The 17,403-nt window shown below is 37.1% G+C and overlaps 1 protein-coding gene across 4 annotated transcripts in view; it reads left to right on the top strand.

The window, feature by feature from the left end:
- The window catches only part of PALS2 (protein associated with LIN7 2, MAGUK p55 family member), a 57,949-nt gene extending 40,804 nt beyond the window's left edge, over positions 1–17,145 (top strand). For all 4 annotated transcript variants that reach the window (XM_088054593.1, XM_088054588.1, XM_005518883.3 and 1 more), the window contains exons 4-12: positions 3,296–3,448; positions 3,909–4,136; positions 5,306–5,437; positions 7,423–7,522; positions 8,041–8,109; positions 8,820–8,981; positions 10,795–10,997; positions 11,410–11,538; positions 13,845–17,145. In XM_088054593.1, coding sequence (XP_087910719.1) covers positions 3,296–3,448; positions 3,909–4,136; positions 5,306–5,437; positions 7,423–7,522; positions 8,041–8,109; positions 8,820–8,981; positions 10,795–10,997; positions 11,410–11,538; positions 13,845–14,021 — 1,353 coding nt within the window. In that variant the 3' untranslated portion in view covers positions 14,022–17,145. The remainder of the gene's footprint in view (positions 1–3,295; positions 3,449–3,908; positions 4,137–5,305; positions 5,438–7,422; positions 7,523–8,040; positions 8,110–8,819; positions 8,982–10,794; positions 10,998–11,409; positions 11,539–13,844) is intronic.
- Positions 17,146–17,403: the final 258 nt, after the last annotated feature.

The following is a 17,403-nucleotide window of genomic DNA, read 5'->3' as shown; positions in this document are numbered from 1 at the left end:
TCATAACACATTTAGATTGTGTTGAGAATTTTTTTAGGAAAAACAAATTTTGAGCTTGAACTTGGCTTCAGCACTGTAGAGAGTCGTGAATCTTTAATGAATGAATCTTTAATGTTTACTGAATCTTCAATTGCATTTTGAAATATTTTTTTACCTGTCAAATATATGCAGCATCAGAAAACTACTGTTGAGAGATCAACATCTTCTAAGTTTATGGATTGTTTTCTGACAGTGTCTTGCATAAAGAGACCATACCGTGTGTCACAGGACTGTATGTATCCATGGTGTGTTATCTCGTGATTTATAGCAGTTCTTCTAAATGCCTTTCTCTGACCATATTGGCACTTTTCCATGAGAACCTTTCTACAGCTATCCAGTCTTGGATAGTCAACTGATCCTGTTTACAGGAGGAAGTTTTGTATGGAGGAAATTTTGAACCGTTTTATGGTTGCTGATCAGCCCATGTTGTTTTGCAGACTTCGGCACTGGTTTTATAAGGTTCCAGCACCAGTATAGAAAGGTCAGATTCCAGTGGAGAGCTTTGGAGTTGCAGGAGCACAGGATATCACTTATTCTGATATCACAAGAAAGAAACAAGAGAAGTTCATGTAACTGTATTTCTCAGTTCACTCAGCCATGTTCCCGAAATAGGAAAGTAACTTAGCGACATAAAATGTTGGGGAGTAGTCCGGCAGTGGTACAGACACGAGGCCCCCATTGCCAGGTGCCTGTACTTAAGTGTTCTTCAGGACTGCAGGTCATGACCTGGCTGGCTGTAAACAGGCTCATAAAACTGGTACAGATTCTTGAGATTCAGAACTGAGAGTTAGGTGTGGGACATATTAATAATAAGTGTGGGACATAATAAGTTAACTATGCCTTAAGGAAACCAATGAACTATTTTTTAGAAAGATCAGGGGGTCTGGTAAGAACTCAGGGAAAATAACCCTATATATTAATATCTGTCTAGAAGGCAATTTAAGATCACTTTTTCTAAATGAAACATTTTAAAGGTATGATTAGTCCTTATAAACCTAACTATTAGAAGACAATACTGGCTGCTTTTCAGATTAAGTATTTTATTGCCAGCAGAATCTATTTAAGATGAATGGTTCAGCTAATTCCTATACATATATATATATATATATATAGTAGGTTTAAACCACTTTAGAGTTGTGGGCAGTCCCTGATAGTCCTTTTGTAACTCAGACATTGTGTAAATAATAGGAAAAACTTTGACTTAGACTTTGACTAAGAGACGGTTAAGTAGCAGTTGTATGAATTCATGCTTATCCATAAAACTGAGTGGTTAGAAAGGATCAGAATGTGGAATGGGATCAGATTTAAGTACTGAAGAATTTTACAGAGCATGTTAATTTGAAAAGGATGACACAGACTGTTATCTTAGTAGACTTTCTGGAGTGTGAATCAGATTATAATCTATAAATTGTGTTACCATTAAAGGGCAAAGAGATGTACAGACAGCTCTGTGAGGCTTTATGAGAAGTATAGTGCGTTGTGGTCAGAAACTTCAGAGGCAATTCGATCTGGCATTTGACCAGAAGAAAACAGAAAGTTTTATACCGTTCTATCTACCTGGTTTTATGAGTGCTAATCTGTAAAAATGTGTAGCTGATGCAAATTAGTTTCATTTTGGAAATGTAGAAAGATCAAAAATATGTTGCTTATAAACATTGGCAGAGAGATCTATTCTCCTGGTTTCTGGATTGGATGTGTCTTGGATAGTGAAGAATTAGAAATTGCTACCATCTGACAGCTGCTTGATTTAAATAAATGATTGTTTTTCCTATTTAATTTGATTTGGTTTATGTCCACAGTATCAGAGCAGCCACAATAAGCAGCTGTCTTTATAGTCTTAATGGAAGGGGCAAAATCAGTGAATTAATACTTCTTTCAAGTTGAAACATGCAGGTTCATCAGCAAGGTTCATCATGTAATGGGCAGATTAAAATGTTCAGGTTTGTGACACTTAGAGGGCTTTCATGCAGAGTTTAGCACTAACCTAATGTGGTTGCACAGCCTTTAGCTTAGAGGTGGCTTACAGAAGGGTGGAGCAGACTGCATAGCAAATCATGGCTCTTACCTGCTCACCTGCTGTGCTTTCTGGTAGCTTGCTGTCTTCCTGTGGCGCATCCATGTCAGTAGCAGTGATTGTCCCATGGTGGCTTCTCTTTTTAGCTACTTATGTGACACAGTCAGTAATCTGCCTTAAGACTGTATCTGAGCAGTCACTGTTGGAAACAAAGCTGTGTAGTTGGAGGCCCAGTAGGCAACTCTTCTGCTTGCTGCTTCTCTCTCTGCATCTGTCAGTGGAAGTCCCTGTGCTGTAGGATGCTTTACCTTGCACTACTGTGTATGATGGCTATCGGATGTCCCTTTTCCTCTCACAGAATCACAGAATGCTTTGGGTTGGAAGGGACCTTAAAGATCATCTTGTTCCAGATCCCCCACCACAGGCAGCATCACCTTACACTAGAAGGTGACAGAAAGACAGAAAGTCTCCACTGTCTTAATGTACAAATTTAATCTCGGTTTACCTGTATGTATTGTCTTATACGTTTTTCTTTATCTTAAAATATCTTCTATGAGAAAATCATGCCTAAATTACATTGTCTTCCGAAAGTGATTATATTCATTTGGCTCTCCTCCTTCTACCTTGTATTTATGTATGTGGACTGGTGAAAACACCATTAACTCCAAGGCCTGAGTTCTTGTCTTCCAGAAAGTAAATTCTGTCAGCTTGTATTCATTTGGTGCTAGAATTCTGCCTTGCCTTTATGCAAGCAGGAAACACTCATTTTGCAGATGGCTAGAAATCCTTGCATACCTGTCATTATCCAAATTACTGTGGAAGAAAATTTTATTGCATCATACACAAGTATCTATTGATGAGGTATCTTCATTTTCTGCAGTGGTTTGTTCGTTTACTGTAGCCATTTGCTCAGATACTGTCTCATTAGGTGGAAGACTATTTTAGGTAATCCTTTTTCTGTCTTCCCTTGTAACATCACACATTCCTCCCCAATTTAGTTACATTTCTCCTATACTTCCTCAAGAAACAGCATTTTTATTTACAAGATAGCATGTTTGCCAAGGCAATAGGCTTATCAATTCATTTGAGCACTTGTGTGTCTGGTTTTGTTTTATTTCATGTGAAGTAAGAGTATTATAACCTGGTCCCAAAAGGACAGATTCAGTGGTTGTTCAGCGCTAAATATTTTCACAAACAGCTACTTCATGACTTTAAAAAGTATTTTTTTCTGGTTCCTTGCAGTCACTCTTGGAAGCACATGATATTGTGGCTTCAAAATGTTACGATTCCCCTCCTTCTAGCCCAGAAGTCAATAATTCTTCAGTCAACAACCAGGTTGTTCCGGTAGATGCTATTCGTATCCTTGGAATTCACAAAAGAGCAGGAGAACCACTAGTAAGTAATTGGGGATGAGTGTGTCTTTAAAGTGCTAGTGAAAACATTTGCACGTTCCTGATTTCTTGCATTATGTGTTAGTTATTTCCATTATATTGTGTAATTTACTGGGTGATAAGCTCAGTAATGGAATAGTGATTAGGCAGTCACTGGGCTGAATGGTCTGCTAGCATAACTGAGTAACACAACATCTGTTTGGTCCTGATATGAGATGAAAGGATTGCATGCAAGCAAGAGCAACAGGTTTTTTTCAGTTTTGTATGAAAACTTTGTGTGAAAGCACTTCTGTGTCACCTGATGCTTTTCTGTATCAGGAGCTCTTACACTGTAGTAGCTGTAACTGTCTGTTCTCATTGGAGTGGGTGGAATATCCCACAGCTGTGTAATTGTGCTTGAGATAATGGTAAAATGAACCTGAAATTCAAACAGTGATATACTGGGTGTCATGTACTTCTTTTAGGGAGTCACGTTTAGAGTTGAGAACAATGATCTGGTAATAGCCCGAATTCTTCATGGAGGGATGATAGATCGGCAAGGTCTTCTGCATGTAGGTGACATTATTAAAGAGGTGAACGGCCACGAGGTTGGAAACAATCCAAAAGAATTGCAAGAACTGCTGAAAAACATCAGTGGAAGTGTCACTTTGAAAATTCTCCCCAGCTACAGAGACACTGTCATTCCTCAACAGGTCAGTAGCACATTTCTGATGATTCTGTGAAAAGAATTTCTGCTCAGTTCTTTATTGTGTAAGATTCTCTAAGATTCTGGATTAGACATACTCTGATTATTTTGTGAATATAATGCTAGGAGGAAGAGTAAAATGTAGTTACCTGTATTTGCCTTTAATTACATTTTAGAAATGGGTTTATTCATCTAAAAATATACCCACCTAAAAAACTCAAATTAGTGTCTAAAATTGTTAGACATTTGTATGCTACATATAAAGCACATTTCTTTGACCTTAAGTGGCCTCTCACGACCTGACCACAATCACACTTCATGCAGTCAACTGTGTGTGTTTATAACATGGCTGGTGTTGAACCAATCAGTTTCATAGAATTCAGAGACGTACTTAATTCAACAGATGAGCTTGAGCTCGCTGACTTTAGTGGGAACTTGGATGGTGGCTATTCCTTATCCTTTTGTTGTTGCTGTAGGCTGTCAATTTCTCCATGGCAGAAGTGACTTCCTGAGCTAAATCAGTGCCTTTGAAACACCGTATAAGATGCTCCTTCAAGTAGTGGGTCTTAATGCCTGTGGCTATAACAGGCTATGCTTCCACTGAGTAGAGGCTGAGGGAATGTGCTCTACTGAGGCAAGTGCAGGGCTTCCTTTGTTCCCCAGCCTGGTACAAAGAGAGTCAAAGATGTTTTCAGTTCAGTCATGCAACCCACTCTTTCTTCCCCTGCATCAAATTTGAGTCTTAAGCAGTTGCATCTCCTGTTCCTTCTAAAACACTGAGTTCATGGCAAAAAAATTATTAAGATTCCACAAGCCTTAAATAAAGTGCTCACATTCCAGGATTTTTTTGGTATTTTTAAGTAATTAGAAGTCAGAATTTTAACTGAGTTGTATACGCTGAAATGCAAAAATGAGCGTTTTGTAATACCGTGTCCAAATGGAACAGATTTTTTTATTTTTGTCATGAAGCTACTTCAGCCAAGGTTTACACTGTTGATTATGCTGTCCCAGTTGGTGTATAACTTTTTCCCCCTAGAATGTATTTTACATGCCAAATGCAACTTGGATCATGTCAAGCTTTTTATGTTAGATAAAGACATTACTTCAGTTTGACAAATAGATTAGCCAGAATGTATTTTATAATGCTTAAGCTTTGTTAATTTTTACATATTTCAGGTTTTTGTGAAGTGTCATTTTGATTATAATCCATATAATGACAACCTCATCCCTTGCAAAGAAGCAGGTTTGAAATTTTCTAAAGGAGAAATTCTTCAGATTGTAAACCGGGAAGATCCGAATTGGTGGCAGGTTGGTAAAAAGATTAAAATAAGTCAGATAAAAAATTGAAAAGCATCAGTAGTTGCCTTAATAATGAACTCTTTAAATTATTATCTACTTCCATTTAACAGTAGATTTGCTCTAAACAGTAGAATTTACCCTAAACCAGGACAACATGGAAAAGATATTTTTTCATGTAATCCAATTTCAAGCTAATAGATACGAAATTGAAACACTAAAGGAAAAGGAATGTTTTAAATTGTTTATGTAACACTCATTTTACTGTTAGTGCTGTTCATTTGTCTTTGTTCTTGTATGAATGTCCAGCCTGGACATTCCCAAATCAGTTTAAGGTGGAAAATTTCTAGAAAAAAAGTCTTAGTTTGGCTATAATTGTGGTAAGCCTTCCCTGACATCAACAGTGGAAGAAGTGGACCCCTTCCAGAGTGCTCAGAATTGAGGAGAGGGAAATTAATCCTGTGAACTTTAAGGGGGTGAGAATAGCTGTTTGGAAAGGCTGTATATTTTATTTCAACAGTGGTGATCAGTGTCTGTGAGCTGTATCATGCAAGCTCATAGTTACAGTGTTTGTCATATTTTGAATATTAACAGTTCATCCTGGGTTAAGGTGGTATTTCTACACTCAGTCCTTCAGTAGAAATGTAATCCACTGCTTATGCTATGTTTATTTTTTCCAAGACACTATGCACAGAATTAAATATTATCAGTGCCTCTGAAAATGGGACAAGTGAACCTTTAAGACCCTTTTCTCAACCAAGATCCTCAAAACTGGCAAAGAGTTTAGCATTATTTATGTCCCTTTCTATCCCTGTATTGCTTACCCTTTGCAAGGTAACAAGCCCAAGAGAGCCAGACACTACCTGAGAACAAGATATATGACTTCTTTAAAAGCAACAGAAATAGTCCAATATACATCATCAGCTGCTGAATTTTGTTGCTTCTCAGTGACAGTAATAACAGAAAGACAATAAAAAATGTGAGGAAAGGCTGAAAATTTATTGCTGCCAACTTAATTAGTTTCAGAAGTAGACAATCCAAAACTCTGGAAGAGTTTGATGTTTAGCTCCCATGCTGAGTTCTGTATTGCCTTTCAAGCTCTCCAGTTGTAACTTGTGGGAGTCCAGGAGAAATAAATTTTCAACACTCAATCTGGCAAAATTGAAATGTGTTAAATCAGTATAGTGTATTGCTATGCAGATCATGCCCCAGGAAAAAGAAGTTTAGTTTTTCCTTATGCTTTCTAGAAATGCTAGACTGCTGATGAAAACTTCATACTGTAAAAAATCAGTTAGTCATAGATAACAGCATGCAAGTTGAAAAGCAAACATCTCCTGTTAGCAAAAGAAGGATTTATTGCAAGCAAAAGATCTATGGAAAATTAAATACTTCATAACTGTGGTTTTGTGTGTTAAGCTGAGAATTGCGCTTCTCATGAAATTATTTATAGAGAATTTTAGCCAATTCATTACTGGGAATACTTAAATTACTAAGATTTTTAATCTGTAGTTGCTTAGTGCAAAAAGCTCAAAGGCATGATTAGGGATGTGTTACTGGCATTCACTGGGAAATGACACTTAATAAACTGCACTGGAACCTGTTTGTAGCAGCTTGAGAATACAAAATAGTACTGTATACTAGAAAATCTTGAGTTTTGTCACCTGAGACTTCAGTGTCTGGAGTCAGAGAATTCCACTTGGGAATTTTATGCCAAAGTTTTATGGCTGCAGGAGCTTACTAACATAATGGCAACCAGTAATGAAACTTGCATCTATTTTACTTAAGTCTCCTGAATTTTAATACTCAGTAGAAAAACACTATTTCTGTAAAGGAGAATTCTAATATTTACATATGACTTTGAATTTTTGAGTCTCAGTAGTAAATGTATCAACACTCACCACTGAGAAACTGGCAGTGTGGAAGTCAGTCAACACCATGTTGATGAGAAGAATGCTTCTCACAAGTTATATATAATCATTTGTTTGTTTTTTCTCCAGGCTAGTCATGTCAAAGAAGGAGGAAGTGCAGGTCTAATTCCTAGCCAGTTCCTGGAAGAGAAGAGAAAGGCTTTTGTTAGGAGGGACTGGGACAACTCAGGTGAGATTTAGTGTATTTCAAGAGTAGATTTTGCTCTGACTCCATTTGTTTTGCTTTTTCTGCCTTGATAAATAATAGAAAAACTGCTACGTGAGATTGCACAGATCGTGAAATGCTGAATTTTGTGTTTTGACTTTGACTGAAGGACAAAGGGTGAAGTCTCTGTTTAGCATTCAAAGAGAAATGAATCAGTTTTGCCACCTGGTGATGGAAGGCTGAATGAGGTGGGACAGACAGTGTGCACTTTAAAAATTTTTTTGTATGATATGCACTGAAAGTTAATAAGCTACACATGAATTTTTCAGCTGTTTTCTTTCGAGAAAAATATTTTTCTCTCTGTGTTCAGTTCTTTCTGTACCATTTGATGGGCTTGTAAATAGATGTAATTTCTTGCCCTAGGATATATACAAATCTAGAATAGTCCTCATAAATTTATTAATCTAAAATTTCATATATTCATGTAAATAAGCTTTGGAAATTAACAGAAATTGTGAGTTCATCTAATTTTTTATTTTTAGGGCCTTTCTGTGGAACAATAAGCAGCAAGAAAAAGAAAAAGATGATGTATCTCACTACAAGAAATGCAGGTATCTCGTAATATATCATGAAAGTCAAAGTTCTTTAGGCTTCAAAACTTGCAGGATGTAGTATCCAAATATCCAAAGCTAAAGATTTGCAGTAAAATATTTGATTATAAGTTTGATAGATCAGATAGTTTTTGTGGTTTAAAAGCAATAGTGACTGTTACAGACATGGCTGTGCTGAGTACATTATTTGGTGGGTGGAAATCAGAGGAAAACTGGGTGTTAAGAAAAGAAAGTGAAATGTTTGTTGCCAGTGGTTTTTCGTATCAGAAAATACCCTTTCCACTGTGAGGGTGACTGAGCACTGGGACAGGTTGTCCCGAGAGGTTGTGGAGTTGTCCTCCTTGGAGATATATACTCAACAAGTGCCTGGGTGTCGTCCTGGGCATTGGGGTGCACCAGATGCCTTCCAGAGGTACCTTTCAACCGTCCCGTGATTCTGTGGAAGTTCACAAATTGTTAATCAGTTTTCCCCTTCCGATCAAACACAGACTTCCTCCTTGGAAGTGAAAACGAGAACCTGACCTTATTCTGTCCATGGAGGAATACCTGTTTTATTCCCAAACCAATTTAAAGGAATCTTGTATCAGACCTACTGCCCTCTGAGTACTGTTGATACTCACATGGGGTCTGTTGATAAATGGTAGGACTACTTTTTTTTTTCCTACAGCCCTGAGTGTGTATTAAAATTTTTTATACATTTCTCAATGTAGAATTTGATCGCCATGAAATCCAGATATATGAGGAAGTAGCCAAAATGCCTCCTTTTCAGAGGAAAACTCTGGTCTTGATTGGGGCCCAAGGAGTGGGGCGAAGGAGTTTGAAGAACAGGTTTATTGTGCTGAATCCTACTAGATTTGGAACTACAGTGCCATGTAAGTTGCAGCATTCCTACTCTAGATCTGATAATAATAGGGGGAGAGACAGGTCTGAAAGATGAATTGTGCAAGATGAGAGAACCAGGTCTCTCTTGTTTGCTGAATCTTTAGCATCAAAAACGGCCAGAGCATTTAGAATTGGTTTGTGGACCTGATAACCAGGTTGACTTCTCAGTGTTACTTTTTAAAGAAATATTTCCCTGGGAATTTCATCATTTTATATTGGCAAAATAGTAAGAGGCATTTTATTGCCTCGAAAATTCTTACTCTATTTCAAAAAAGCCTTCAGAATTACTTATTTCTCTAAAATGCTGCATAGATGCTTGAATATATGTAAGTAATGCAACATAGTTGTTGGACATTCTTCAAAGGCATAAAAGTAAACTTTTCCCAATCTGATAGTCTAATCATGCATATGCAATTCCCATTATTATATATAGAACCTCTTCTCTAGTTTTAAGTGGGGTAATCACTAAACTTAGTTGGTCTTTGATTAGAATAAAATTCTCCAAGTTATTCATAAACAAATTTGTGTAGGATGTGTTTTAGGCAGTGGAAAATGGGTGAAATTGATCCATTGTGCTATGGGAAGAAGAGTGTTCTTGGTGTTGAGTTCTAATCCAGCACGTGGTGCTGTGGTTTTATTTCAGTGTGGATAACTGAACTGTTAAATCATCTCCTAGCTGTAAAATGTTAAAGCTTACTCTCCAAAATTAATTGCAAACTGATATATTATTCTTTTTCATGTACTGTATTAACCACTATAGTTTTAATCTTTCCATGGAATCTTGACTAAAACTAGATGTTCTAGTAATGTATTTATTCTTAACAGCTTCAGATGATCATTTCTCCTGGCCACTTGTGTTTTCTGTAAGATTGAAGTGGATAGGAATTACTGGAAGGGAAAGATTGCTTTCCACTTGTCTCAAGTTGCACCAAGTGATGATAGAAGTATTACCAAAGGAATGCATTGACTGTTATGTTTAATATGTTCTAGAGTTCAAAGTACAAGTAGAGGGTAGTTAATACGGTGATAGGACAGCAAAGTCAATAATATGATGTTATATTTTATTTTACTTCTTTTAAATTTTAATTTTACTTTTTTTGCTTAAGTAGTGTGTGTGTACTGCACAGTGTAGCCAATACCCAAGGCAGTTGATAATGATTTACTCAAATACTGGCTTTAATCTTTCTACAGGGAATTTACCTTGCTTTAAAAGGGAAGTTGTCCTGGAAAGCAGCATTAGCTGGCCTCCACTAAGATTCTGCTACGGTGGCTGGGCTGCTTCTGATATTTAAGCTAACTTTCTTTATAGCTAGCTCAGGTAATTCTACCCTGAAAAACAGGGCAAATACAGAGAGCAAAGGTTTTGGGGGTGGGAGGGGCAGATCTTATTGTACCCAGCTGTTTTCAGAAGTACATTTGGCATTTGAAAGTTAAACTTCCATTTGATTTCCAAGTCACTTAAATAAATATTTTTTTAAGTGAATGATTAAAAAGATGACATGAATGAGTATTGTATATGGTGTGAAGGAGTAAGACAAAGGAAATAGGCAAATGGGTGGGTAAGCAACATATAGGAAGGAACATAAATAAAGGCAACAAGAGGGGCTGTGCTCTGTTTTAAAATTTATCTAGAATGATAAATAAACCTGTACAAGGAGCAATTGCAATTGTATAATAGCATGTGCTGTATTGTAGAACAATATGTATTGTAGTCTCCCTAACTTAATAGGCAGTCCAGTCTCATAGTTATATTCCAAATATTAAACAAAAACATTCAATTTATATTTTAAATTTTTTGTTTAGTTACTTCACGAAAGCCAAGGGATGATGAAAAGGATGGGCAAGCATACAGGTTTGTGTCACGAGCTGAAATGGAGACGGATATTAAAGCTGGCAGATACTTAGAGCATGGAGAATATGAAGGAAATCTTTATGGCACCAAAATTGATTCCATCCTTGAAGTTGTTCAGACAGGAAGGACCTGTATCTTGGACGTAAATCCACAGGTATATGATTGATAATGTTATTATGACAAGTGTGGGATTATAGTGTTGAAGAGGTGAAGAGAGATGCCTTCAAATTTGAAGGCTTCTTACCTGGTTTCAAGGTTACAGTTATCAACTGGATTATTGTGTTTCTGGCACTAGCTTGGAATGGGTTAGAAAGATGGAAAAGATCCAGCTTAAATTCTGCATGAAAGAGAAGTCTTGCAGAGTAGTAAATAATCTTTTAAGCCAAGGAAAGAATGGTGCTGAGCATTTCAAAAGGCAGTGTAGGAATTTCTAAAATAGAAATAAAAATCTTATGTGTTGCTGCCCATTTAACAGCAGAGTTTTGTGGTGTCCCTTAAGTAACAGGAGATCTGGTGAGTCATTCTCAAGCTTTGTTTGTTTTTTTTTCCCTTTTCTTTGCTTGTAGGCCCTAAAAATACTGAGGACTTCAGAATTCATGCCCTATGTGGTGTTCATTGCTGCTCCAGAGTTGGAGACTTTGCGAGCTATGCACAAGGCTGTGGTAGATGCTGGAATTACAACCAAACTTCTCACTGTAAGCAGATAATTTCTTATTCAGTTTGCTTTGAACAAGATGTTCTTATATTTTTTTTTTAATTCTTTACCATTCATTTTAGATGGGATTTGTTCTGAAATTAATGTCTTTAAGTAAAGTTAGGCAAGACTTTTGCTGATTACCTAGTAGAAGTTAATCAAATGCTGTGTATAAGGAAGATTGCTTCTTTCTTAAAAATAGACCTCTTACAGTGAAGTGTTGATTACAAAAATTACTTGTAATACATACTTTGGGAACTGTCACCTTTGATTATTTGCAGCAAATGGTATATATTTCATGGTGGCGATTGTTCTTTTATGCAGATGTCTTTCCTTGACTTTCCCATCTCCTTCCCCACCCAAATTTTTGTTTGTCTTAATAAGACATATGTGCTTTAAAAATAGCATCTATAATGCTTAGGAAAGGTATTGCAGCTTGTGTCAAAAAAGGAAAAAGCAAAAACCCCACTAACCAACAAACTAACAAAAAAAGCTCCAAAACAAACCACAAAAAAAATCCCCAAGAATGCAGCTAGTCCTTGTTTTCACTGCTGCAGCAGCATGTGCTGCACTGAGAATGGCTGAGAGCTGCCAGAATAAAGTGTTGAACAGCTTCCCCTGAAGTTCTTTGGATTTGTCATATAAAGTGAAGTGGCATGTTTTGTTCATTAGATCTTCCCTCCTTTTCTGAGACACTATGTGTAGCAGCGGGAAATAAGATGTTTCCTCCAATGCAGCAAAATATAAATATTCTGTGTGGGCATGAACTTTCCCAGCTGCAGGAGCAAATTAAAAAAAAGCCAGTCTGAGCAGTTCAACTTTCCCAATGGAGAAAAACTGTGTTCTCCTGATGGCTCATAACAGTAGCACTGCAGAAACATAGGAATATCTTGAATAAATGCTGACAGGGCATTCAAAGCTATGAAATGGGAGGGTGGGTTAGTATTTCCACTAAATGACTATATGATTTTTAGTCATGAGTTCTGGTTATTATGCATTCTGGTATCTCTGTGGATGCTCAGTCATTCCTGTTTCCTGCTCCAAATGGACCCTGAATTTTATGGTGCATATAGAAGAAGGCAAGGTTAAAACTTTCCAGACAAGTATAAAAATAATTTCCTGCACTTCCTAATATTTGATTCCCTAAGGGACATCCTTGCCTCTGTAGTACTTCTTACAAATAATAAAGAGCGTCATTAAATTTCAAATATACATTTATGTGTCTTTACAGATTCTGCATCGCATCCCTGCACGTGTATATAGAGTATGATTTGCTATTTCATATTCTTGTGCTTCCTGAACAAATGAAAAACAAATGTCATTTAAAGTATGATGATTTGCTTACTAGTGGACCTGGCTGTATGATTTCTAGCATCCTAACCCATTCCATTACAAAAAGTCTGGCTCTTGTGATCGTACATTTACTTGTCTTCTTCATTCACTGTGAAGGAAAGACAAACTTAGTTTTTCATTTTGGCTTTTATATTGACAGCTGTATGAGGACTTGAAAATATTGAAATAAATACTGTAAAGGGGGACAAACCTCATAACTGCTCACAAAAAAAATTGCTGTTGTGCAAAAATGGAGAGGAATTTTTAAAGAATGTAGGACTAGCAAAACACAGAAATGTGCTCAGAGGCACTTTATAAAGGCTTCATAATGTAGGAATCTAAATTTCCTACATATTTTGCAGCTCATGGCAGGATTACAGTAATGCAGCAGTAGTTTACAAGTGAGGGACTGGTGTCAGGTGAGCTAGGCTGAAATGTTGTCTCTAAGAGCCATAAGGTATTCTAGAGCTTTATTCTGCTAGAAATTGTCTTTCATTTAATACAAATTTAAAATCTTGGATTTTTGGTGCCTTCTGTGGAAATAAAAGGGGCACAAATATATTTACAAAACTGATTGACTCAGTCATTCCTAAAGCATTAATTTTATTCTGGTTGGATCATCAGTTGCCCATAAAAAGTGTTTAACTGCTCATTGTGCACAGTAGCCCAAGTGCTTCTGTTGATTCACTTCAAAATTGTAAGACTAGCAAACATTTGCTTACCATATTTAACATTACTGACACAGCTCAGAACTTTTTCTGCCCTTTCAATGTATTTTAGCTAAATTTCTGTGTGAATTTACTACAAATGAAAACTTTCCTTATTTTTAAACTATATTCAGTATCTAGCTTTAAATAGTTAGTTGCAGTATGTACTGAAGGGATCTTCTTCTGCATCTATAAGGATTTGCCCAGTCTTATCTTTAAATCTTCAGTAAGATTTAGATTCACTAATCCTTAAAAATCTCTTCCACAGGACACTGATCTGAAAAAAACAGTGGATGAGAGTGCCCGGATCCAGCGAGCCTACAACCACTACTTTGACCTGACCATTGTAAACGACAACCTGGACAAAGCCTTCGAGAAGCTGCAGACGGCCATCGAGAGACTGAGGCTGGAGCCGCAGTGGGTCCCCATCAGCTGGGTCTATTGAGCCCTTCCAACGGGAGCTTAAGTAACAAATAAAGTCAGCAGCAGCAAATGTGATGTGTAGATACTGACGATAACCTACAGCACCTGTGCATTTTTACTCTGTGTATATTCAAAAGTACACTGTTCTGAATTTTTATAAAAATGTTGAGGAGAAAGTGTACTTAAATATGTAATTTATTTTAATTTTTCTAACTTTTTACAGATAACCTTTCTATTCATATCACATGAAGGAAATGCGTTTAAGCATTTTTCTATGTTTTGATTTAGTACCTTTGCCTTTTTCATCTAAGAAACTTTCATTCACTTCAACATTTACATCTTGGTCTTACATTTTCACTGTGATTAAAAAAAGGATACTTGAAACAATTTTTGTAAAATTTGTTAATGTCAGTGTTTAACTGATCAAAAGTCTATAGCTCTTATTAGGAAAGAACACTAATTTCTTTGGGGTTTTTTTTCATCTTTAAAAAAACAATAATTTCATGGAAGCAGAATTTTAAATATTAAAAGCAGTAACAAAAACACAGGTCCTTTGCTCCAACTGCTTTCAGCTTAATGTTGGTGCATTCCTGATGTTTCACAAGTTCTTGGTATCTCCTGATTTAGATAACTTTTTGTGTAGGTTCCCTTATAGCTGTCTCCTAAAATAACAGAGCAATACCATGCAAGCTGCTTATTAGGCTTTCTTGGGAGCCAACCTGTTAGCCCATTACAGTTGAAGTACTGACATTAGAAAGTCATACGCAAGGTAATTCAGTGCAATTTGAGTAATGGTGAAGTAGCTTGAGAAAGAACCTGATAATGTAGAGCCTTGTAGGTGACACTTAATGTTTAGGACTATTTATTCACTCTTGTGAGAACACATTGCTTAAAAAAAGAAAAAAAAAAAAAAAAAAAAGGCATTTTCTTTTCTTAGGACATTGTTCTGTATTTGTATAGTGATCTGTGGCTTCATTTCCTGTGATGTCTAGCTGGTTTCTGAATTATCTTTTAAATATTTGTGTGTGACCAACTGCTGTATTTTATGAGTGTTGTGTAATGGCATTTCTGTGCTTTTTCTTACATTGTTTTTAATTGCATTTTTCATTTGATAGCTCGTGAGTTGGAAGCTTACTGCTAAGAAGCAATGTTGTTTATAAGTTTTTTTGTTTACAGTGTATTTCCTTTTTAGTGACAATTCTCCCCTCAGTAGGCTCATTGATATGTCATATTAGGTTCAGGTTCATTGATCAAAACTTAAGCTGATGTAAATTTCTGCATAATGAGAACAGAAGGAAAACACAGTTTGTTGCTCAGATGAGCTTTTTGTGACCATGTTTTATATGACACTGTCAGCTGTTGTATATAGTCACATTCACCATCACATACCAGGTTAGGTGTTTAAACTGAAGTCATCTGTTTAATTCCTCTTCTATCTGGTGACAGGCACCTGGCTTCAGGATTCTTTTTCAACACCAAAGTGTGACCTGGAATGCTATCAAAAGGCATTTTCCTCAGAACTATTTCTGGAGGAAGGCAGGTTTAGACGTTGTAAAACAGCATTGCTTCCTGGGGCTCTGAAAAGACTTTTATGTGCACAAGGAAAAGAAAAAATGGAGTGGAAAGAGTAGAGGAAAACTGTTTAAAAAAACCTCAAAACACCCATATACAACAGATGGTTTTTACACAGCCTGTAAAGTTGGTTGTTGTGGGGGAAGAGGGGCAGAGGAGACTTGAAATCCCAGCGTATGTGGAAAAAGTTAGTTAGGCTTGTGTATAGCATGGGAGATCTTTGTGGCTCTTAATACTGAGATTTCAGTCTTTCAGAGGGAATATGAAATTCTCTAAGGAAAATTTGTACCAACCGCTATTTTTATTGTTATGCTTTCCAGGATGTGTTTTCTCTGGTTTTAAGTTTGGCAGAGCTCTTAAATGTGGCACCAGCATAGGACGTGTAGTTTTCTTTCCCAGGAGACACATTCTGGGATCCTATTGCTCAGAGGCTGCTTTGAGAAGTGGATGAGTGTTGTATGTAGCAGCAAATGCTAGCAGGGCTGTTGCTTGGCTATTTCAGTGGTTTGCTTTTGGCACTCTGTGCTGAACATGACTGAACTGTGTGTACTGTATCATGGGAGACCTCCATATGCTGTAAATAAGATGTGCTGTCTGGACAGATAAGATGCCTTTTCATTATGAGTTAAAAATACACTCTTACTTGTGATGCCAAAAGTGGGCTGAGTTCACTCTTCCCCAGTGAATGGAACGAGAAGATTCTTCAGTTTACTCACCACAGTACTTCATATTGCAAACATCACTCATTTTCATTTTTTTTTTTCCATAAATTTACTGGACCAAACACATGGAACACAGCTACCGAGGTTAAGCCAGGAAAGCCTCTCTCTGCTCATTCTGTTTCCATCCCAGGGATAATACTGTCAAGAGAGCCTTCTCTAGTTAGCAATCTCCAGAATGCCACATATTTGCTAAAGCCTAAAGCTTTAATGTGTGTTACAGGTTCACACTGTGTGCTTAAATCAGGCGGTGGAGTGTTGTGGCTGAGCTTTGGGTGGTGGTGGTGGAGGTGTACATGGCAGTGAGTGATTCTGCAGTGCAGTTCTGATGCAGTAAGAGAAGGTTACTTGCTTGGGTTGGCACTAAAATCGTGTGGTTGAAGTATTTGCGTGTCTGATTTGGATGTCTGCATGCCAGGTTGGGGGGGAAAACAGCCCAAATCCAAACACCACACACCTTGCATGTGTTTGTTGTCTTGAGGGTTCGCACTGGAGTGTTTAACAGTGAGAGGGACAGAGATTGCTATGTTTCTTTGTGGTGGTTTTGGCACAAAAAAAAAAATCTGATTTTCATCAGATACTCTGCTTAGTTTGTCCCCACCTGGTAGATGACTGGGATAACAGTTACTGTCTTTTAAGAAGAATGTTCTTGGAGGTTCTTGAAATGCTGGTGTTGTTTCAGTCACATCCACAGCAGTGAGAGTCCCCACCTGCCAGGGTGTGCTGCATCAGCTGTCAGACATTGTGCAATTAGGGGAGAAAGACACTATGAAAGGCTCATTTTGAGCAAGTGAAAACATTTCCTAGTACACCTGTTTGGAGTATTTTGGAGGAGTTAACTGGGATTTCATGTTATCTCATTCTGTACTAAACATTTATTTTCCAGATACTAACAGGAAAACATTACGTTGACTGTTAGATTATAATAGGTGTGTCTGAGCGAGGTGAAGATGCTGCTAAATGTTTAAGATATGTGGTATGTATCACAAGATAAATATTTAAGTAGTTTAGAAAAGTAAATTATCAAATAGTTGTCTGTGTATATGTATGTATGTGGATGGTAAAACAAAAAATGCTCATGTTGGTTATCACATTACTAAGCTACCGCAAATT

Source organism: Pseudopodoces humilis, chromosome 1, assembly GCF_049639895.1.
Source record: "Pseudopodoces humilis isolate 2021_Gansu_Grassland_sample_001 chromosome 1, ASM4963989v1, whole genome shotgun sequence".
NCBI lineage: Eukaryota > Metazoa > Chordata > Aves > Passeriformes > Paridae > Pseudopodoces > Pseudopodoces humilis.
Note: the sequence above shows the minus strand (reverse complement) of the source record. Positions and strands in the feature narration are given on the sequence as shown.